The 24,030-nt window shown below is 40.7% G+C and overlaps 1 protein-coding gene across 8 annotated transcripts in view; it reads left to right on the top strand.

The window, feature by feature from the left end:
• Golga1 (golgin A1) overlaps nt 1-24,030 on the top strand; it is an 86,702-nt gene that overhangs the window by 36,356 nt on the left and 26,316 nt on the right. For 6 of the 8 annotated variants that reach the window (XM_004662800.2, XM_012949718.2, XM_045131215.1 and 3 more), the window contains 4 exons: nt 12,114-12,239; nt 14,815-14,910; nt 20,351-20,446; nt 21,357-21,506. In XM_004662800.2, the coding sequence (XP_004662857.2) occupies nt 12,114-12,239; nt 14,815-14,910; nt 20,351-20,446; nt 21,357-21,506 (468 nt within the window). The remainder of the gene's footprint in view (nt 1-12,113; nt 12,240-14,814; nt 14,911-20,350; nt 20,447-21,356; nt 21,507-24,030) is intronic. The other 2 variants (XM_045131220.1, XM_045131236.1) reach the window with 2 other exon arrangements.

The following is a 24,030-nucleotide window of genomic DNA, read 5'->3' on the forward strand; positions in this document are numbered from 1 at the left end:
ATGAAGGCAGTTCTAAGAGGTAAATTTATAGCCTTAAGTGCCTATATTAAGAAATTAGAAAGGTCACAAGTAAATGACCTAATGCTTCGCCTTAAAGCCTTGGAAAAAGAAGAACAAGGCAAACCAAAAATTAGTAGACGGGAAGAAATAATAAAGATTAGGGCAGAAATTAATGAGATAGAAACAAAAAGAACAATCCAAAGAATTAATGAAACAAAGAGTTGGTTCTTTGAAAGGATAAACAAGATTGATAAACCCTTAGCAAATCTGACCAAAAGAAAGAGAGAAGAGACACAAATTAATAAAATCAGAGATGAACAAGGTAGGGCTGGAGAGATGGCTTAGCGGTTAAGCGCATGCCTGTGAAGCCTAAGGACCCTGGTTCGAGGCTCGGTTCCCCAGGTCCCACGTTAGCCAGATGCACAAGGGGGCGCACGCATCTGGAGTTCGTTTGCAGAGGCTGGAAGCCCTGGCGTGCCCATTCTCTCTCTCTCCCTCTATCTGTCTTTCTCTCTGTGTCTGTTGCTCTCAAATAATTAAATAAATAAATAATTAAAAAAAAAAAGAGATGAACAAGGTAACATCACAACAGATTCCAGAGAAATTCAAAAAATCATAGGGACATACTATAAAAGCATATACTCCACAAAGTATGAAAATCTGAAAGAAATGGATGATTTCCTTGATCTATATGACCTACCTAAATTAAATCAAAATGAGATTAATCACTTAAATAGACCTATAACAAACATGGAGATCCGAACAGTTATCAATAATCTCCCAACTAACAAAAGCCCAGGCCCGGATGGATTCACTGCTGAATTTTACCAGACTTTTAAGGAAGAGCTAACACCATTGCTTCTTAAGCTTTTCCAGGAAATAGAAAAAGAAGGAATTCTACCAAACTCCTTCTATGAGGCCAGCATCACCCTGATACCAAAACCAGGCAAAGATAGAACAAAAAAAGAAAATTACAGACCAATCTCCCTCATGAACATAGATGCAAAAATTCTCAACAAAATATTGGCAAACAGAATACAAGAGTATATCAAAAAGATCATTCACCCTGACCAAGTAGGCTTTATCCCAGAGATGCAGGGATGGTTCAACATACGCAAATCTATAAATGTAATACATTACATAAACGGGTTGAAGGACAAAAATCACATGATCATCTCATTAGGCGCAGAGAAAGCATTTGACAAAATCCAACATCCCTTCATGATAAAAGTCCTACAGAGACTGGGAATAGAAGGAACATATCTCAATATAATAAAGGCTATTTATGACAAGCCTACAGCCAACATATTACTAAATGGGGAAAAACTGGAAGCTTTTCCACTAAAATCAGGAACAAGACAAGGGTGTCCACTGTCCCCACTTTTATTTAATATAGTTTTGGAAGTCTTAGCCATAGCAATAAGGCAAGAGACACACATAAAAGGGATACAAATTGGAAAGGAAGAAATCAAGTTATCATTATTTGCAGATGACATGATTCTATACATAAAGGACCCTAAAGACTCTACTAGCAAGCTGTTAGAGCTGATCAAAACCTACAGCAATGTAGCAGGATACAAAATAAATGCACAGAAATCAGTAGCCTTTATATATGCTAACAACAAACACACAGAGGATGAAATCAGAGAATCACTCCCATTCACAATTGCATCAAAAAAAATAAAATACCTTGGAATAAACCTAACCAAGGAAGTAAAGAATCTATACAATGAGAACTTTAAAACACTCAAGCGAGAAATTGCAGAAGACACTAGAAAGTGGAGAAACATCCCTTGTTCCTGGATTGGAAGAATCAATATCGTGAAAATGGCAATCTTACCTAAAGCAATCTACACATTTAATGCAATCCCTATCAAAATTCCAAAGGCTTTCTTCATGGAAATAGAAAAAACAATCCAAAACTTCATTTGGAATCACAAAAAACCTCGAATATCTAAAATAATACTGAGCAACAAAAAAGAGGCTGGTGGTATCAACATACCTGATTTTACCCCATACTACAGAGTTATAGTAACAAAAACAGCATGGTACTGGCACAAAAACAGACATGTAGATCAGTGGAACAGAATAGAGGACCCAGATGTAAGCCCAAGTAGCTATAGCCACCTGATATTCGATAAAAATGCCAAAAATACTCATTGGAGAAGAGACAGCCTCTTCAGCAAATGGTGTTTTGAAAACTGGATAAATATCTGCAGAAGGATGAAAATAGATTCTTCTCTCTCGCCATGCACAAGAATTAAGTCCAAATGGATTAAAGACCTTAACATCAGACCGGAAACTTTGAAACTGCTAGAGGAAAAAGTAGGGGAAACCCTTCAACATATTGGTCTTGGCAAAGACTTTCTGAATACAACCCCAATTGCTCAGGCAATAAAACCACAGATTAACCACTGGGACCTAATGAAATTACAAAGATTTTGCACCGCAAAGGACACAGTGAAAAAAGCAAAGAGGCAACCTACAGAATGGGAAAAAATCTTCGCCAGCTATATATCTGATAGAGGATTAATATCTAGGATATACAAAGAACTCAAAAAGTTAAATAATAAGGAATCAAACAAGCCAATCAAAAAATGGGCTATGGAGCTAAATAGAGAGTTCTCAAAGGAAGAAATACGAATGGCATATAAGCATCTTAAAAAATGTTCTACATCACTAGTCATCAGGGAAATGCAGATTAAAACTACATTGAGATTCCATCTCACTCCTGTCAGATTGGCCACCATCATGAAAACAAATGATCATAAATGTTGGCGGGGATGTGGAAAAAAACGAACCTTTCTGCACTGCTGGTGGGAATGCAATCTGGTCCAGCCATTGTGGAAAACAGTGTGGAGGTTCCTAAAGCAGCTAGAGATTGATCTACCATATGACCCAGCTATAGCGCTCCTAGGCATATATCCAAAGGACTCATCTCATTTCCTTAGAAGTACATGCTCAACCATGTTTATTGCTGCTCAATTTATAATAGCTGGGAAATGGAACCAGCCTAGATGTCCCTCAACAGATGAGTGGATAATGAAGATGTGGTACATTTATACAATGGAGTTCTACTCAGCGGTAAAGAAAAATGAAGTTATGAAATTTGCAGAAAAATGGATGGACCTGGAAAGTATTATACTAAGTCAGGTAACCCAGGCCCAGAAAGCCAAGCGCCACATGTTCTGTCTCATATGTGGATCCTAGCTACAGATGACTGGGCTTCTGCGTGAGAATGAAAATACTTAGTAGCAGAGGCCAGTAAGTTGAAAAGGAGACATAAAGGGAAGATAAAGGAAGGGAGGAGGCTACTTAATAGGTTGATATTGTATATATGTAATTACAATGATTGTAATGGGGAGGTAATATGATGGAGAATGGAATTTCAAATGGGAAAGTGTGGGGGTGGGGAGGGAGGGAATTACCATGGGATATATTTTATAATCATGGAAAATGTTAATAAAAATTAAAAAAAAAAACCAGAAAAATAAAATAAAATTTAAGAAAAAAAGAATGATTCAGGGCTAGAGAGATTGTTCAGTGGTTAAGGTGCTTGCCTGAAAAGCCTAATAACCCAGATTTGATCCCTCAGTACCCACATAAAACCAGATGCAAAAAGTAAAAAAAAAAAAAAAAAAAAACTAAAAAATTGTTTTAGATATTCAAGGTTTTTGGTGCTTCCAAATGAATTTTAGGATTGTATTTTCTATTTTCGTGAAGCATGCCTTTGAAATTTTGATGGGAATTACATTAAATGTGTAAATTGCTTTTTGGTAAGATTGCCATTTTCACAGTATTGATTCTTCCAATCCAAGAATAAGGGATGTCTTTCCATTTCCTAGTATCTTCTGCAATTTCTGTCTTGAGGGTTTTAAAGTTTATTTATTTATTTATTTATTTATTTGAGAGCGACAGACACAGAGAGAAAGACAGAGGGAGAGAGAGAGAATGGGCGCACCAGGGCTTCCAGCCTCTGCAAACGAACTCCAGACGCGTGCACCCCCTTGTGCGTCTGGCTAACGTGGGACCTGGGGAACCGAGCCTTGAACCGGGGTCCTTAGGCTTCACAGGCAAGCGCTTAACCACTAAGCCATCTCTCCAGCCTGGTTTTAAAGTTTTCATTGTAGAGGTTCTTTACTTCCTTGGTTAGGTATGTTCCAAGGTTCATTCGTTTGTTTGTTCTCTCTTTCTTTCTTTCTTTCTTTATTTATTTTGATGCAGTTGTGAATGGGAGTGATTCTCTGATTTCATCCCCTGTGTGTTTGTTCTTAGCATATAGGAAGGCTACTGAATTCTGTGTATTTATTTTGTATCCTGCTACAGTGCTGTAAGTGTTTATCAGCCGTAACAGTTTACAGAGTCATTAGGGTCCCTTATGTATAAAATCATATCATCTGCAAATAATGATAATTTGACCTCTTCCTTTCCAATTTGTATCCCTTTCATGTGTTTCTCTTGCCTTATTGCTATGGCTAAGACTTCCAGTACTATATTAAATAAAAGTGGTGACACCCTTGTCTTGTTCCTGATTTCAGTGGAAAAGCTTCAAGTTTTTCTCCAGTTAGTATATGTTGCCTATATATTTGTCTTAAATAGCCTTTATTATGTTGAGACATGTTCCTTCTATTCGCAGTTTCTGTAGGACTTTTATCATGAAGGGATGTTGGATTTTGTCAAATGCTTTTTCTTCATCTGTTGAGATGATCGTGTGATATCTGTCCTTCAGTGCATTTATATGGTTTATTACATTTATCAATTTGTGTATGTTGAACTATCCCTGCATCTCTGGGATAAACCCCACTTGGTCTGGGAGAATAATCTTTCTGATATATTCTCGTATTCTGTTTGCCAATATTTTACTGAGAATTTTGGCATCTATGTTCATGTGGGAGATTGGTCTGTAATTTTCTCTTTTTTTTGTTCTATCTTTCAGTATTCAGTATTAGGGTAATGCGGGCTTCATAGGAGCTTGGTAGGATTCCTTTCTTTTCTGGTTTATAGAAAAGTTTGAGGAGCATTGGTGTCAGTTCTTCCATGCAGGTCTGGTAAAATTCACCAGTGAATTCATCTGGGCCTGGACTTTTTTAGTTGGGAGATTTTTTTTTTTTTTAATAACTGCTTGGATCTCCATATTTGTTTTTTTTGTTTTTAATTCCCATACTTGTTATAGATCTATGTAAGTGATTAATCTCATCTTGATTTAATTTTGGTATGTCATGTAAGTCAAGGAAATCCATTTCTTTTAGATTTTTCAAACTTAGTATCGTTCTTATAGTATGTCCTTATGATTTTTTGAATTTTCTGATATCTGTTGTGATTGTGCCTTTTACATCTCTATTTTTTTTTAATTATTTATTTATTTATTTATTTATTTGAGAGCAACAGACACAGAGAGAAAAACAGATAGAGGGAGAGAGAGAATGGGCGTGCCAGGGCTTCCAGCCTCTGCAAACGAACTCCAGACACGTGCGCCCCCTTGTGCATCTGGCTAACGTGGGACCTGGGGAACCGAGCCTCGAACCGGGGTCCTTAGGCTTCACAGGCATGCGCTTAACCGCTAAGCCATCTCTCCAGCCCACATCTCTAATTTTATTAACATGTGTCTCTTCTCTCTTTTGGTCAGATTGGCTAAGGGTTTATCAATCTTGTTTATCCTTTCAAAGAACCAATTCTGTTTCATTGCTTCTTTGGATTTTTTTTTTTTTTTTTTAGTTTCTATTTCATTAATTTCTGCCCTAATCTTTATTATTTCTTTCTGTCTACTTATTTTTGGTTTTCCTTGTTCTTCTTTTTCCAATGCTTTAAGGTGTAGCATTAAGTTGTTTACTTGGAACCTTTCTAATTTCTTTTTTTGTTGTTGTTGTTTTGTTTCTCAAGGTAAGGTCTCATGCTAGCTCAGGCTGACCTGGAATTCACTACATAGTCTCAAGGTGGCCTCGAATTAACAGTGATCCTCCCTTCTCTGCCTCCTGACTACTGGAATTAAAGGCATGTGCCACCATGCCTGGTCATTTCTAATTTCTTTCTTTTTTTTTTTTCTTTGTTTTTGGTTTCTTTTGAAGTAGGGTCTCACTCTAGCTCAGGCTGACCTGGAATTCACTCTGCATTCTCAGGGTGTCCTTGAACTCATGGCGATCCTCCTACTTCTGCCTCCTGAGTGCTGGGACTAAAGGCGTGCACCACCATGCCTGGTATTTCTAATTTCTTAATGTAGGCACTTAAAGCTATAAATTTCCCTCTTAGGACTGCCTTCATTGCGTCCCAAAGGTTTTGGTATTTTGTGTTCTCATTATCAATTTGTTTCTATGAATTTTTTGGTTTCCTTCTTGACTTCAGCATTGACCCATTCATCATTTAGTAATGTATTGTTTAGTTTACATGATTTTGTGTATGCTCTAAAGCTTTTCTTGCTATTGATTTATAGTTTGATCCCATTGTGATCATATAGAGTACAAGGAATTATTTCAATTTTCCTGTATTTGTTAAGATTTGCTTTGTGCCCTAATACATGGTTTGTTTTAGAGAATGTTCCCTATGCTGCTGACAAGAATGTTCTGTAGCATTTGGGTACAATTTTCTGTAGATATATGTTAGGTCCATTTGTTCTATGACCTCTTTAATCCAGATGTCTCTCTGTTTATTTTTTGCTGGGATGACCTGTCAATTAATGAGAGTGGGGTGTTGAAGTCACCCACTACAACTTTGTTTATTGTTATCTGTGACCTTAGTTCTAATATTGTTTGTTTGATGAAATTGGGAGCCCCCATGTTAGATGTATGTATGTTTAGAATTGTAATGTCCTGTTGGAGTGTTCCTTTCCTTCCTTACTAATGTTCTGAAGTCTATCCTGTCAGATACTAGGATAGCGACACCTGCTTGTTTTCTAGGACCATTTGCTTGAAACACTGTTTTCCAACCTTTCACCCTAAGATAGTGTACATCTTTTGTGGAAAGGTAAGTTTCTTGGAGGCAACAAATTGAAGGATCCTGCTTTGTTCCTCCACCCCTCTGGTTTTTCAAGGTAGGGTCTCACTCTGATCCAGGCTGACCAGGAATTTACTATGTAGTTTCAGGGTGGCCTCGAACTCATGGCAGTCTTCGTACCTCTGCCTCCCAAGTGCTGAGATTAAAGGTGTGCACCACCATGCCCAGCAGGATCCTGCTTTTAAATTTTTTTTTGTTGTTGTTGTTGTTTATTTATTTGAGAGCAACAGAAAGAGAGAGAGAGAGAATGGGCACGCCAGGGCGTCCAGCCACTGCAAACAAACTCCAGACACCTGTGCCCCCTTGTATCTGACTAACATGGGTCCTAGGGAATCAAGCCTCGTACCGGGGTCCTTAGGCTTCACAGGCAAGTGCTTAACCGCTTAGCCATCTCTCCAGCCTGGATCTTGATTTTAATCCAGTCTGCAAACCTGTGTCGTTTGGTTGGGGCATTGAGGCCATTGATATTAAGAGTTATTGGTGAAAGATGTGTATTTATTTTTGCCATTTTTCTTGTTTTATAAGTTCTTCCAGTTTTATCTTTGCTGTGTTGTATTAGCTAGCATTTGAGTATGATTTGTTTTTTCCAGGTTCCTTATGTATGTGCTTTTCTTTCTCTTCAGCATGGAGGATCCCTTCAAGTATTTTCTATAGAGCTGGTTTCATCTTTATATATTCCTTTAACCTGCTTTTGTTGTGGAATGTCCTTATTTCTCTGTCTATTTGAATGGATAACTTTGCAGGATAAAATAATACTGGTTGACAGTTGTTATCTTTCATAACTTGGAATTTTTTTTAATTTTTATTAGCATTTCCATGATTATAAAAAATATCCCATGTTAATTCCTCCCTCTCCCCTACACTTTTGCCTTTGAAATTCCATTCTCCATCATATTACCTCCCCATACAATCATTGTACTTACATATATACAATATCAACCTATTAAGTACCCTCCTCCCTTCCTTTATCTTCCCTTTATGTCTCCTTTTTAACTTACTGGCCTCTGCTACTAAGTATTTTCATTCTCACGCAGAAGCCCAGTCATCTGTAGCTAGGATCCACATATGAGAGAGAACATGTGGCGCTTGGCTTTCTGGGCCTGGGTTACCTCACTTAGTATAATCCTTTCCAGGTCCATCTATTTTTCTGCAAATTTCATAACTTCATTTTTCTTTACCGCTGAGTAGAACTCCATTGTATAAATGTGCCACATCTTCATTATCCACTCATCAGTTGAGGGACATCTAGGCTGGTTCCATTTCCCAGCTATTATAAATTGAGCAGCAATAAACATGGTTGAGCATGTACTTCTAAGGAAATGAGATGATTCCTTCGGATATATGCCTAGGAGTGCTATAGCTGGGAGAACTTGGAATTTTTCATTCCAAGCCCTTCTTGCTTCTAAGGTTTGTGTTGAGTAATTTGCTGTTACTCTGATGGGCTTGCCTTTGAATGTGACTTGATTTTTCTCTCTAACTGCTTTCAATATATTTGCTTTGTGTGTTTTATAATTTAATTATAATACGACGGTAAAAGGTTCTGTCCTGATTTTGTCTGTTTGGCGTTCTATAGGCTTCCTATATCTATATTATCATCACTTTTCCTACTTGGGGGAAGTTTTCTTCTATGATTTTGTTAAAAATACCTGTTATGCTTTTGGGAGTGAATTTCTTCTCCTTCTATTATGCCCTGAATTCTTATGTTTGATCTCTTCATAGTGTCCTGTATGTCTTGAAATTCTCAGTCATGCCTTCCCATTAGTCCCATTAGATCTGCCATTTAGTCTTCTAGTAGATAAATTCTGTCCTCTCCTTGATCCATTCTACTGGTGAGACTTCCTACAGAGTTTCCTATTTGACTTATTCTGTTTTTCAGTTCTAGTATTTCTGATTGGCATTTTTTCATTATTTCTATTTCCTTACTCATGTTGTGTATTGACCTATGTATTTCATTAACTTTGTTTCCTGTATTTTCTTGGGATTCCTTCAGGAGATGGTTTTCTTCTTTGATTCCTGTGATTTCTTTGAGTATAGTAATAATCTTTTTTTTTTGTTTGTTTATCTTTGTCAGGCATTTCATTTAAAGCAGTCTCAGTGAAAGTGATCCTCTTACCTCTGCCTCCCAAGTGCTGGGATTGAAGGCATGTGCCACACCCGGCTTTTTTCTTCCTTCCTTCCTTCCTTCCTTCCTTCCTTCCTTTCTTTATTTGAAAGAGAGAGAGAGAAAAAAAAAAATGACCAAACATTCTCCAGACACATGTGCCACCTTGTGCATCTGGTTTACATGGGTCCTGAGGAATTGAACCTGAGTCCTTTGGCTTTAGGCATGTGCATTAACTGCTAAGCCATCTCTGCAGCCCAAGATGTTTGCTTTCTTTGACAGCTCTCCTGGCTCATGTTATATGCTTTTCACAATGTTGCCATTTACCTCAGCCTCTGGGCTACAGGATTGAGGGTAGTGTTAAGCCCGTACAGCCTCTTGGTCCCAGTGTTACCTCTTGCTGTTACCTCTTTGTATGGGCACCCTTTACTGGCACTGCTGGTTCCTCTCCCCTGTGCACCTGGACTTGTCTGCTTAGGAGGCCTGGTCTGATGGCTCCAAATAGTTCATTCCTCATGCCTTTGCTTTCTCACATGTGTATGTCCCACCTTGAAGCATAATTGTATTACTGTTTTATTTTATTGTTTATTATTTTAGTTGTGTGGTTGTCTGTACCTCTAGCCTATGGTTCTGTGGGTCATAACTTGTGTATCCCTTCCTGGAAGACAAGAGATAACATTTAGGCCTGATAAAAGTTTATTGCATACTGAAGAGATAGCTTAGCAGTTAAGGCACTTGCCTGTGAAGCCTAAGGACACAGGTTCAATTCCCTAGTACCTACATAGGCCAGATGTACAAGGTGGTGCATGTGTCTGGAGTTCATTTGCAGTGACTAGACACCCTGGTGCACCCACACACATACACTTACTCTCTTTTTGTTTTTTGCTTGTTTGGCTTTTTTGTTTTGTTTCGTTTTTTTGAGGTAGGGTTTCACTCTGGTCCAGGGTGACCTGGAATTCACTGTGCAGTCTCAGAGTGGCCTTGAAGTCATGGTGATCCTCCTACCTCTGCCTCCCCAGTGCTGGCATTAAAGGCATGTGCCGCCACACCCGGCCTCAGTACTTTTTGGAAAAAGTTTGTTGAAGCCGGGGTGGTGCATGCCTTTAATTCCAGTACACAAGAGGCAGAGGTAGAAGGATCACCATGAGCTTGAAGCCAGCCAGAGACTACATAGGGAATTCTACATAAGCCTGGGCTAGAGTTAGACCCTACCTTGGGGGAAAAATTTTTTTTGTTGTTGAGTTGTGGAATCATTCTTCAGATTACCCCACCCAATCTTGGTTGTCACTTTTGTGATACTTGAGAATGGAAAGTATTTCTTCTTTAAAACCCTATGTCCATGTCCCTACATCTGATTGAAGAGAAATTTGCCAAATGGTGAGCTGGACGTGAAACTCTGTGCCTTGTGATGAAGCAATGGAAGCTAAGAGTTGAGAATGTGAGGACAGATTGTGTGTGAGATGTATGGCTTTGTCATGAGAGAGTAGTCATTTTTGGTGGAAGCAAGGACTACACACAGATCTGAGAATTTGCATATTTAAAACTGTCTGGATCCTCTGTTCTGTCATTGAGTTGCATTTGAAGATTGGTAGTAGTGAAAGGAATGAAGTCCAGTTCTGCCATAGTATCTCTATCATTGCTAAAGGCAGACTGAAGTGGTCACTGAGGCCAAGCTGTGAGATGTTTTGAACTTTGTGGTCCTACTGAGGGTCCTTCCTATGCCCAGAGCCAACGTGAATACAATCATTTGGTTAAGAAGTTCTCTTATTGCCTTAAAGCAATTATCTTACTTTTGACACTGTTCTGTTCTGCCCCCTGAGTTTTGAAAACCATGGTGTAGTGGAATGTCCCCCATAACCTCAACTGTTTGTGATTAAGACTCCTCCTTAGTCCCTAGGTGGTAGACTCTTTTGGAGATAGAGTCTTGTTTGAGGTGTGTCAGTGGGAGTGGGCCTTGAAGTTATTAGTCCAGCCCCATTGGATGTTCACTAGGTAGCTCACTCTTGTTATTTGCACTCTGTTGCTGCTGAGTATTAAGATATGAGTCAGTTGCCTGGTCTTCCATGCTTTCTCCACCATGATGAAACTTCTCTTCAAAACTATGAGCCTGAAATAAACCCTTTCCTTCCTACCATAAACTACTTCTGGCTGAGTGTTTTGTCCTAACAGTGAGAAGGTAAATGCTACACATGGTTTTATGTGTGTGGGGATTTTTGTTGTTGTTGCTTTTTCCAGTACTGGGGTTAAATCCAAGGCCTTAGCAGTATGGTTCTTTCTAAAAATATTTATCTAGGGCTAGAGAGATGGCTTAGCAGTTAAGGTGCTTACCTACAAAGCTGAAGACCCAGGTTTGATTTCCCATTACCCATGTAAGGCAGATGCATATGGTGTCTGGAGTTCATTTGCAGCAGCTAGAGGCCTTGGCATACCTATTCTCTCTCTACCCCCCTTCTCAAATAAATAAATACTTAGAAAAAATTTATCTATCTATCAACTGTGCATTTACTTGCAAGTGAGAGACAGAGAAAAAGTATGGGAGTGCCCAAGGCCTGCAACTGCAAACCAACTTCACACGCATGTGTCACTTTAGTCTGACTTTTCTTGGGTACTGGGAAATTGAATGCAGGGTGGCAGAGTTTTGCAAGCAAGTGCCTTTAACCTCTGAGCCATTTCTCCAGCCTACCAGTGGGGTTCTGTAGGTTATTGCAGGATAGATTGGGCATTCCTTGGATGAATTAGTCTTGTTCCTCTACCAGAGAGGTAATCCCTCCTTCCCTTCTTTCCTCCCTTCCTCCCAGACTGGTAGTCGCTTAAGCTGGTAAGCATGTGTGCTTCGTGCTACACTAGGCCCCTCATGCTGCTTCTGATCTCCCATTATCTGTGTCCTGTCTTCAAGGAAGATTTCTCATCTATATGCTTTTCTAGGATATAGTTAAAAACACAATTGCAAGAAAATGTGATGGTCCAAGAGGAAACAGTGAAGAGGTGGCTTACAATTTAATATATGCCTGTGTTTCCCCTGCAGGTCACTGCTGAAACTCAAGAGAAAGAGAAACTCATTACACATTTGCAAGAGAAGGTTGCATCCTTGGAGAAGAGACTAGAACAGAACTTATCAGGAGAAGAACATGTACAAGAACTCCTGAAAGAGGTAATATTTGCCCTTCTTTGCTAGTCACTGTTGGGAAAACGGTAGTGATTCTGGACACCTCGTAAATCCTGGAGCTTCTGAGCTGAAGGATCAGAAGACAGCTCTCTGCAACTTTATGCCGGTTTTTTTGGCCCTCGATTCCTGGGCTCAAAACGTCCTTCTTCCCCAAACTCACACATAGCTGGGACCATAGGCACACACTGCTGTACCTGACTCACCTAACTTGGCTTGTCCTGCTTACATCCTTTGTGTTCCCTGTGTGCTTCTCAGGGAAGGGAGAGCACTGTTCAGAGGCCATAATAACAGATTGCCCACAGACTTGTTTTGATTTATGTCAACTCAGTTTGTGGTCTCACTTCACTGTGCCCTTCCCTACCCTATTCCACTCACTACTGGGCAAGAAATAGTTACCACCTTCCTTTGGCATGAGCAAGAATTACTTGGCACCACAGGCTTTCCTCAGTTGAAGGGACCTGTTGAGCACAATGGTCTCATAGCCCATAGTGGAGGTATATTTTTTCATCAGGTCTCAGCTCTTTCTGCTGCATTCTGTGTATTTTTGTAGCTCAGTGCTTGGCCTTGTGGTGACAAAGTTGACAAAGCTACTTTTTTGGGCTTATCCTAGAGAAGATGCATACTGTCTAGGATATCTTCACCTCTCTTGGCCCTGCTGTGCTCAGGGCTTCCAGCAGTGCTAGCTGTGGAAGTACATTAGAAGTCTTCAGACTGGCTACCCAGGATCTGTCTCTCCTTCACCTCTCACAGTCGTTCCTAAACTGATCTTCCCAAACCATAGTTCTAATCATATAAGCAAGCATCTTTCATAATTCCCTTAAACATTGGCAGTAAGTGTTTTCAGGTATAAGTTGATTTCTAGAATCAGACAGCTGTGTTTGTATCTTGCCTTTGCTCACTGTGACTTGATCTCTTTGTATTTGTTTCCTCTTCTGTAAAGCTTGATTTATATTGTACCAGTCTCAGAATTGTTGTTAGAATTAACTGTTACAATTTTTCAAATTTTTTGAATGTTGCTTAGAACATAGGATCACAATACATGTCAGCTATTGTTAATAATATAATTTTTACTGTTACTATCAAATGTAGAGTGAGCCAGGCATGGTGGTGCACACCTTTAATCTCAGCATTCAAGAGGCAGAAGTAGAAGGATCACTGTGAGTTCAAGGGTAGCCTGGGACTACAGAGGGAGTTCCTTATCAGCCAGGCTAGAATGAGATCTTACTTCAAAATAAATAAATATGGACTGGAGAGATGGCTTACTGGTTAAGACATTTGCCCGCAAAGCCTAAAGACCCTAGTTTAGTTCTCCAGTACCCACATAAGCCAGATGCACAGGGTAACTCATGTGTCTGGAGGTTGTTTGCAGTGGCTGGAGGCCCTGGCATGCCCATTCTCTCTCTCTCTCTCTCAAATAAATAAATAAATAAATAAATAAATAAATAAATAATACATACATATATACATACAATTTTAAAATAAGGACTGGAGAGATGGCTCAACAGTTAAGGTGTTTGCCTGGAAAGCCTAACACCTAAGTTCAATTTCCCAGTACTTACATAAAGCCAGATGCACAGTGGCACATGCATCTAGAGTTTGTTTGCAGTGGCTGGAGGCCCTAGCATGCCCATTCTCTCTATCTCTCTGTCTCCCTTCCATCTATCTCTGCTTACAAATTTTTTTTTAATTTTTTTTTTGTTATTCATTTTTTTTATTTATTTGAGAGCGACAGACATAGGGAGAAAGACAGATAGAGGGAGAGAAAGAGAATGGGCGCGCCAGGGCTTCCAGCCTCTGCAAACGAACTCCAGACGCGTGCGCCCCCTTGTGCATCTGGCTAACGTGGGACCTGGGGAACCGAGCCTCAAACCGGGGTCCTTAGGCTTCACAGGCAAGCGCTTAACCACTAAGCCATCTCTCCAGTCCATACAAATATTTTTTTTAATTAGTAAAGAAACAAAATATATATCTTTAATTCTACCCTAGAAATTCTGACTTCAGTAGGCCTAAAGTAAGACCTTGTTTTTAACCAGTCTTCCCAGGTAAATCTAATGTCAAATTTGGAAGATACCTTTTCAACTCTTTGCCTACAGAATAAAGTTAAAACTCCTTTTTGCAGCATTAAAGAGCTTCTGCTATATGATCCTTTTGCCCAACTTCATAGTCTCATTTCGTGACCTAAAGCCATCACCACTTTGGCTTCTTTTGAGCTGAGATTCTCTGAACTCAGCAAGTTCCTGACAACCCCATGGGTCACAATCTTCTTGGGGCGCTGTCCAGCCCATGGCTCCCGGTGAGTTAGGAATCTTTCTCAACACACTCCCCTTTTAGACATTCATTTTGTACTCTAGTGCATAATTATTTTGTTATTTTCTCCAGAGGCAAAAGACTGTGCCCCGTTTATTTGTATATTTTATGATATGTGAATTATATCCAGTTGGGTAGAGGTTTTATATATTTATATTCCCTGTGCCTAGCACAAATCCTAGTATGTTACAGTCATCAGTAAGTACTTATTAACTAGAGAAAGACTGATTTTCTTTTGTCTTTTAACTTACAGAAAACAGAAGCCGAGCAGAATTTGGAAGATGCCAGACAGCAACTCTTGGCAGCTAGAAGCAGCCAGGCCAAGGCCATAAACATTCTTGAGACTCGGGTACTGACCTCACTACCAGTTTTTCTTGCATTTGAGTGATCATCTGACTAAATGATATAACTTGGCCAAGAATCCCTTTGATCAGAGCCTTTTTTTTTTTCAAGGTAGGGTCTCACTCTAGCGTAAGCTGACCTTGAATTCACTATGTAGTCTCAGGGTAACCTTGAACTCATGGCAATCCTCCTACCTCTGCCTCCCAAGTACCAGGATTAAAGGTGTGCACCACCATGCCCAGCAGTTAGAGCCTTTTAATTTCAGGAGACCATTGTGTGGATCTTTCATAAGTCTGAGTTAGTTATTTTCATCACTCTTGTCCTTCTTGTCCTTTAATTCAAAATGGCTTCTCTCTTCTAGGAAGCCATTTAATGACCAATGTAGATCCTAATTATATGGAGTTATCTTAAAATAGATTGCATTGCTCTGTTCATTTACAAAGATGTTATAGCCATGGATTAATCTTCTGTTAATTTCAGCTTCTCCACCTTCCATCTGTATCTGCTTCACTCTTCTAGGCTATCCTTCTGTGGAGTTGGCCTACTGCCTAGCAGGCATCCTCAGTGCCTGCATCTTCCTGTCCACTGATGGCTGGCTGAATCTCCATAAGAATTCCTGAAAATGTAACTAAGTAGGACAGAACTGTTCCCAGAAGGGCTGCACCAGGATCTACTAGCTCTGCATTTCCCCTTCCAGCATTGCCATTTCAAAGCACTGCATTTTTACCCTACAGTCTTTGTCAGTTTAGTGAAGTGGTAGTCCATGACTTTATTTGCTTGGTTTTATTTTTTTATTTATTTATTATCTGTTTATTTTGGATTTTCGAGGTAGGGTTTCACACTAGCCCAGGCTGACCCAGAAGTCACTATGTAGTCTCAGGGTGGCCTCGAACTCATGGTGATCCTGATTCTCCTACCCCTGCCTCCTGAGTGCTGGGATTAAAGGTGTGCACCACCACACCCAGCTTTGATTTTATTTTTATAATTGTATTTATACATTTGCAAGTAGAGAGTCAGAATGAGAATAGAAGCACCAGGGCCTCCTGCCACTGTAAAAACTTTGTGTATCTGCCTTTACATAGGTACTAGGAATTGAACCTGGGTCGTTAGGCTATCCATAAGTGTACCTTTAACAACCAAGCCATATCTCCAGCCCTATGACTTTATTTTTCATTCCTGTGGTTAGTAATGAGTTTAGCTTCTCTTCATATTCCTGTTAGTTTGGGGTTTTTTTTTCTTTTGAATTTGTGTGTGTGTATGTGGTATGTGCCCATGAGTGTGGGGACCACAGGTTGACTTCTGATGTCATCTTCAATTGTTGTCCACCGTATTTTGGAGATAGGGTTTCTCACTGACCCAGAGCTCACAAATCTGATTGGACTAGGTAGCCAGCAGGCCCTAAGGAGCCTCCTGTGTGTGTCTGCCTAGTGCTGGGATTATTGGCACACTCCCCGGCACCAAGCAGTTTTACATGGGTCCTGGGAATTTGAATTTATGGCCTCATACTTGGTAGGCAAGTGGTTTATCAACTGAGCCATCTCCTCAGCCCTACCTTTAAAGATTTTGAGATCCTAAACATTCAGCCTGGTCTGGGGAATGTATATCAGTGGCAGAACACTTACCTAGCATGTGTGACCTGCCTTGGATTTAATCCCCAGCACTATAAAAGAAAAATAAAATAAAATTTTTCCTGGAATTGGCTAGGCATGGTGACACAGGCCTTTAGTCCCAGCACTTGGGAGGCAGAGGTAGGAGTATCGCTGTGAGTTCGAGGCCACCCTGAGACTACAGAGTGAATTCCAGGTCAGCCTGGGCTAGTGAGACACTACCTCGAAAACAACAACAACAAAAAAGTACTGGAATTGAATCAACTATAGAGACTATATGAAAGGATTCTTTCTTTCTTTCTTTCTTTTGGTATGGCATTTCATTTTATTGTCTCTCCTGCACGAATCTTTTTTTTTTTTCTTTTTAAAAATTTTTTTCTTATTTATTTGAGAGTGACAGGCAGAGAGAGAAAGAGGCAGAGAGAGAGAGAGAAAGAGAGAGCTTGAGAATGGGCACTCCAGGGCCTCCAGCCACTGCAAACAAACTCCAGATGCAGACCCTATGCGTCTGGGTAACGTGGGTCATGGGGAATTGAGCCTCGAACCAGGGTCCTTAGGCTTCACAGGCAAGCACTTAACCGCTAAGCCATCTCTCCAGCCCACGAATAATTTTTATAATATTAAATAATTCCTTCTAAGAAGGTAAATTCTATGTATTAATATTATGAAAATTTCACATGTCTTCCAGTGGTGTTTTATTTTCTTGACCACGTTATTAATTCCTGGAACTTTTTCTGTTTGTGTTGTTACTATGCTGCTGACTGTGTGTGTGTGTGAGGTAGGGTCTCACTCTAGTCCAGGCTGACCTGGAATTCACTCTGTAGTCTCAGGGTGACCTTGAACTCATGGCAGTCTTCCACCTCTGCCTCCTAAGTGCTGTGATTAAAAAGGTATGCACCACCACGCCCCGCTTTTTTTTTTTTTTTTTTTTTTAGGTAGGGTCTCTCTCTAGCCCAGGCTGACCTGAAATTCACTGTGTAGTCTCAGGGTGGCCTTGAACTCACAACGATCCTTCCTCCTCTGCCTTCCGAGTACTGGGATTAAAGATGTGCACCACCACGCCCGGCTGATGGTGACATTTTTAATTATATTACTTGGTTATTTGTCCTCGTTATTCTAGAGAAATGTCATTTTTTAAAATCTATTTTTTTAATTTATTTGAGAGAGAGAAAATGGGCATGCCAGGGCATCCAGCCACTGCAAACCAACTCCAGATGCATGCATCCCCTTGTGCATTTGGCTTTTTACGTTGGTCCTAGAGAATCAAACAGAGGTCCTTTGGCTTTGCAGGCAAACCACCAAGCCATCTCTCTAGGCCAGAGTAATGTCATTTTTTAAGTTGACCTTGTAGATTGTAGCATTGTTGAACTCTTGATACTATAATGTGGTATCATTGACTTTGTTTTCCTCTAGGCAGATTATTGTATCATCTGTGAATACAATAGCTTTATTTTATACCTTGCAAGCTTTCCACCTTTCCCATCTCATGGCATTTACAAAACTCTTTAGTGCTACATTCTCCAGTAGCAGTGAGAGTAGGATTCTTGTTTTGTTCCTGTCTTACAGGTAATATGCCTGAAGTCTGTTCATTTCATATAAAATTTACAATAGTTTTTCCGTTTTATTTTTTGTGATGTGCTGGAAAGTTTGTGATGCTGAGGACAACTATTGCAACTAATGGTACCATGAACATTAATATATAAAGTTTTGGAGGGCTGAAGAGATGGCTTAGTGTTTAAGGTGCCTGCCTGCAAAGCTAAACACGACTCAGGTTTGATTCCCCAGGACTCACGTAAGCCAGATGCATAGTTGCACATGCATCTGGAGTTTGTTTACAGCAGCTGAAGGCCTGGCACACCCATTATCTCCCTCTTCCTCTCCCCTCCCCCTCAAATAAATAAAATAAATTTAAAAAAATATTTTTAAATACTTTATTTACTTATTTGCAAGCAGAGAGAGATAGAGAAAAGAGAGACAGACAGAAAGAATGGGTGCACTAGGCTGGGTGTGGTATCGCACGCCTTTAATTCCAGCACTTGGGAGGCAGTGGTAGGAGCATCTCAGAGAGATCAAGGCCACCCTGAGACAACATAGTGGATTCCAGGTCAGCCTGAGCTAGAGTGAGACCCTGCCTTGGAAAAACAAAACAAAACAAAACAAAACATGAATGGGTGCACTAGGGCCTCCAGCCACTGCAAATGAACTCCATGTGTCACTTTGTGCATCTGGCCTTACTTGGGTACTGGGAAATCAGACCCAGATCATTAGGCTTTGCAGGCGAGCACTGTAACCACTGAGCCATCTCTCCAGCCCTATTGTATAAGATTTTATTTTAGTGCCAGGAATAGAATCCATGGCCTTATCCATGCTAGATAAGCACTATCCCACTGAACTACATCTATAGTCCCACTGCCCATGATTATTGTTTTTATTGGGGGTGTTGTTGAGGTAGGGTCTCATTGTAGCTCAGGCTGACCTGGAATTCACTATGTCATCTTAGGGTGGCCTTGAAGTTTTGGCAATCCTCCTACCTCTGCCTGCAAGTGCTGGGATTAAAGGTGTGAGCCACCACACTTGTATCACCCATTATTATTATTTTTTACAGATTTATTTATTAGAGACAGAGAGAGGGAGAGAAGAGATAGAAAGTGAGTGAGAATGGACATGCCAGGGCCTCTAGCCACTGCAAATGAACTCCAGATGCATGTGCCACCATGTGCATCCGGCTTCTGTGGGACCTGGAGAATCGAACCTGTGTCCTTATGCTTCGCAGGCATGTGCCTTAGCCACTGCTAAGCCATCTCTTCAACCCTTTTGTTTTTTCAAGGTAGGGTCTCACTTTAGCTCAGTCTGACCTGGAATTCTCTATGTAGTCTCAGGGTGGCCTTGAACTCACAGTGATCCTCCCACCTCTGCCTCCCGAGTGCTGGGATTAAAGGCGAGTGCTAGGATTAAAGGTGTGCGCCACCACGCCTGGCTAAGATAAATTCTTGACCAAACATTAATTTTTTAAAATATAATCTCACCAGAACTGAAAATGAAATGTCTTATAATTCATTTTAAGCGTCCATGTGAATTTCAGCAGCTTTGTAAAGCACTGTGCTTAATGTAATGGTTATCCACAGGAATGAATGAAAACAATGAACCTTATGGTTGTGGTTGTCAACGAAAGATGTTATTTTATTGAGAAAATGCTCATTAATGTTACTGATGAAAGTAAATTGCAAATATAAATTTTCTTATCTCTACCCAGCAAAAATAATAATAATAATAAACTATAAATAAATAAATAGGAAAGCATCCTTCTCAGTCTGGGGGATAGTTCCACTTTCAGAATATTTGCCTAGTATGTATGAGTTCCCATGTTCCGTCCTCAGTACCAAAAAAAAAAAAAAAAAAAAGTTTCCTGTTCTTCAACAAGCTATAACCTTTCTTACGTGCTTGTGCTATAATAATAAGGCTCCTGAAGGTAAGACTATTCAGTAAACAAGACGGTCTTTTAAATAGAAACTAGCAAGCCAGGCATGCCTTTAATCCTAGCACTCCAGAGGTAGAGGTAGGAGGACCAGCATGAGTTCAAGGCTACTCTGAGACTACATAGTGAGTTCCAGGTCAGCCTGGGCTAGAGGGAGACCCCACCTCAAAAAGACCAGAGAGAGAGAGAAACTGGCAAAGACAGCTTGAGTCAGATAAATCTGCTACCTTGGAGGGCCCAGTGCTGCTTTATTCTAGAGAGTTACTTGCTAACACACCACCTCATCCAGTTTGTGGTTTCAGTTTTAAAGCTATGCATTAGTTTCTCAGCTTTTTGTGACAGAATGAATGCTTGTTTTCCCTCAGGTGAAGGAGCTTGAGCAGAGCCTACAGGCCTCTGGGGAGCAGCTGAGGCAGAGCAGGGACACTATAGCTGCCCAGGAAGCATGGATCCAGGAACTAGTGAGTGTTTACAGCATGCCAGGCCCTCACATTTTCCCTTGGCACCTTTGCAGATGTCCATTATCTGCCACAGTACCAATAGCAAGTTGTGCTGGACATACACAGATCAGGTTGAGGAAGTAAGGGTCTTGCCAGATGAGGAAGTAAGGGTCTTGCCAGACGATTAGGGTTACTCAGAGCCATGGAATGGTAGTTCCTACCTGCCAACCAGCCTCTGGCCCAGCCATGCTGTAGAGCAGCTAGAGGTGGTAGCTCCTTGAGGGATCAGATTGAGCTTGCAGTCAAAGGTGTGGAGAGTAGGTCAGGCCTGTGGGAGAAGGTAGAAAGTTTGTAAGCAATCATCACAATGCAAGTGGGCTGATGAATTAGAAGGTAGAGAAATAAAAACAGCATTGATTTTTCTGTTTGCTATGTCCCATGCACTATGCTGAGTGCCTTGTGCCTATTTTCCTTTAGTCCTTGCAGCACAACTTAGAGGCATGCACTGTCATCTGCATTGTATAGAGGAGGCAAACTCAGAGGGATTGGCCACCAGTCCATGTGCTCATAGCCAGCAAGTGGCAGGAACCACATCTATTGCTCCCGTGCATAGTCTTGTTCTTCACATCAACCATGGAGATCCCATGAGTAGCTGAAGGAGGCCCATGTTTGAGAACAGGCTTGTGTCTAGTACACACCATGAGGGTTATAGCAGTGGCATCAAGGCCAATGCCAGGCTTCATAAGGGCAGCCCAGGCCCAGCAGCAACAGGCAGAGTCTGCATGGACCCTCTGTCACACAAGAGTGGAAGAGGTCAGAAAGGAGAAGTAGTTTCTGCTAGAGACACCGTTTTGGGGCTGCAGAGAACCAGAATAAGGCCCTTGTCTGAAACTGTTATCCCTTGACTAATTGCCCTCTGGTTTTTCTGCAGACCACTGCAAACCAGGAAGGGACCCTTTCACAGCAGCAGGTTCTTGCCCTGGAGCAGCAGTGCAGGGAGCGTACCCATGTGCTAGAGGCCCAGCTTGTTGCCCTGGAACAGGCTCGGGTGGCTGACCAGAGAGCCTCAGAGCACAGAATGGTGAGTAGCAAAGAGGAGTCTCAGCAGGAGCACTGTGCTCAGGCAACCTTGTACTTGACAGAAGAATGGTGCCTTCTGTAGACTTAGGAACCAAATTGTAGCGCAAGTCACATTTTTCCAAGGGTAGCTTCACCTAAAGCTCATGAGACTAGATGTGAAAAGACTTCCTTCACCCCTCCCCACACCCCTGCCACATAGGATCTTCTCTAGCCCAGGCTGACCTGGCACTCACTCTGTAGTTCTAGGCTGTCCTTGAACTCACAGTGATCCTCCTACCTCTGCCTCCTGAATGCTGGGATTAAAGGCGTATACCACCACACTTGGCAGACTACCATTTATTTAAAGAGAGAATGGGTGTACCAGGGCCTCTAGTCACTCCAGATATATGCATCTGGCTTTACATGGGTACTGGGAAATCGAACCCAGGTCGTTAGGCTTTGCAGCAAGTGTCTCCCTTCCAAGGTCCCTGTCTCTGTCCCATAGTCTTGAGAAGCCTATTACTCTTTCTCATAAGAAGCTGGGGACTGAACCTCACTCATGATAAGCAAGAGCTGTGCCATGGAGCCACACTCATAGCCTTGGAGTTTTTCAGTATTCTTTCTTGCCCTCGCTCTGTTGCTCACTCTACCCCTACTATAACCTAACCAAACAAAAGTAATTCCAAAGGGCTGCGTCAAAGAGATCAAACCATGCCAGGAGGAACTAAGGTAGCTAAAACCTTTTCTTCTTTTTTAAAAAATATTTTTTATGGACTGGAGAGATGGCTTAGTGGTGACCCCAGTTCAAGGCTCGATTCCCCGGGATCCACGTTAGCCAGATGCACAAGGGAGCGTACATGTCTGGAGTTCATTTGCAGTGGCTGGAGGCCCTGTCATGCCCGTTCTATCTGTCTCTTTCTCTCTCTGTTGCTCATAAATAAATAAATAAATAAATAAATAAATAAATAAATAAAATATATATTATACATATATATATATACACACAAATATATATATTCTTTTTTATTATTTTCTCAATTTTTATTAACATTTTCCATGATTATAAAAAATATCCCATGGTAATACACTCTCCCCCCCCCCCCGCTTTTCCCTTTGAAATTCCATTCTCCATCATATCCCCTCCCTATCTCAATCATTCTACTTACATATGTACAATACCAACCTATTAAGTACCCTCCTCCCTTCCTTTCTCTTCCCTTTTTATCTCCTTTTTAACTTACTGGCCTCTGCTACTGAGTTTTTTTCTTCTCACACAGATGCCCAATCATCTGTAGCTAAGATCCACACATGAGGGAAAACATGCAGCACTTGGCTTTCTGGGCCTGGGTTACCTCACTTAGTATAATCCTTTCCAGATCCATCCATTCTCCTGCAAATTTCATAACATCATTTTTCTTTACTGCTGAGTAGAACTCCGTTGTATAAATGTGCCACATCTTCATTATCCGCTCATCAGTTGAGGGACATCTACGCTGGTTCCATTTCCCAGCTATTAATGAATTGAGCAGCAATAAACATGGTTGAGCATGTGCTTCTAAGGAAATGGGATGAGTCCTTCGGATATATGCCTAGGAGTGCTATAGCTGAGTCATATGGTAGATCAATTTTTAGCTGTCTTAGAAACCTCCACACTGATTTCCACAATGGCTGGACCAGATTGCAGTCCCACCAGCAGTGTAGAAGGGTTCCTCTTTTTCCACATCCCCACTAGCATTTATGATCATTTGTTTTCATGATGATACCCAATCTGACAGGAGTGAGATGGAATCTCAATGTAGTTTTGATCTGCAGTTCCCTGATGACTAGGATGTAGAACATTTTTTAGATGCTTATATGCCATTCATATTTCTTCTTTTGAGAACTCTCTATTTAGCTCCATAGCCCATTTTTTAATTGGCTTGTTTGACTTTGTACTATTTAACTTTTTGAGTTCTTTTTATATCCTAGATATTAATCCTCTATCAGATATATAGCTGGCAAAGATTTTTTCCCATTCTGTAGGAGCCTCTTTGCTTTATTCACAGTGTCCTTTGCAGTACAAAATCTTTGTAATTTCATGAGGTCCGAGTGGTTAATCTGTGGTTTTATGGCCTGAGCAATTGGGGTTATATTCAGAAAGTCTTTGCCAAGACCAATATGTTGAAGAGTTTCCCCTACTTTTTCCTTTAGCAATTTCAGAGTTTCAGGTCTCATGTTAAGGTCTTTAGTCCATTTGGATTTAATTCTTGTACATGGAGAGAGAGAAGAATCTATTTTCATCCTCCTACAGATACATATCCAGTTTTCCCAGCACCATTTGCTGTAGAGGCTGTCTTTTCTCCAATGAGTATTTTTGGCATTTTTATCAAATATCAGGTGGCTGTAGCTACCTAGACTTACATCTGGGTCCTCTATTCTGTCCATTGATCTACATATCTGCTTTTGTGCTAGTACCATACTGTTTTTGTTACTATGGCTCTGTAGTATAGGTTAAAATCAGGGATGGTGATACCTCACACCTTAGTTTTGTTGCTCAGTATTATTTT

The sequence above is a fragment of the Jaculus jaculus genome, chromosome 1 (genome assembly GCF_020740685.1).
Source record: "Jaculus jaculus isolate mJacJac1 chromosome 1, mJacJac1.mat.Y.cur, whole genome shotgun sequence".
NCBI lineage: Eukaryota > Metazoa > Chordata > Mammalia > Rodentia > Dipodidae > Jaculus > Jaculus jaculus.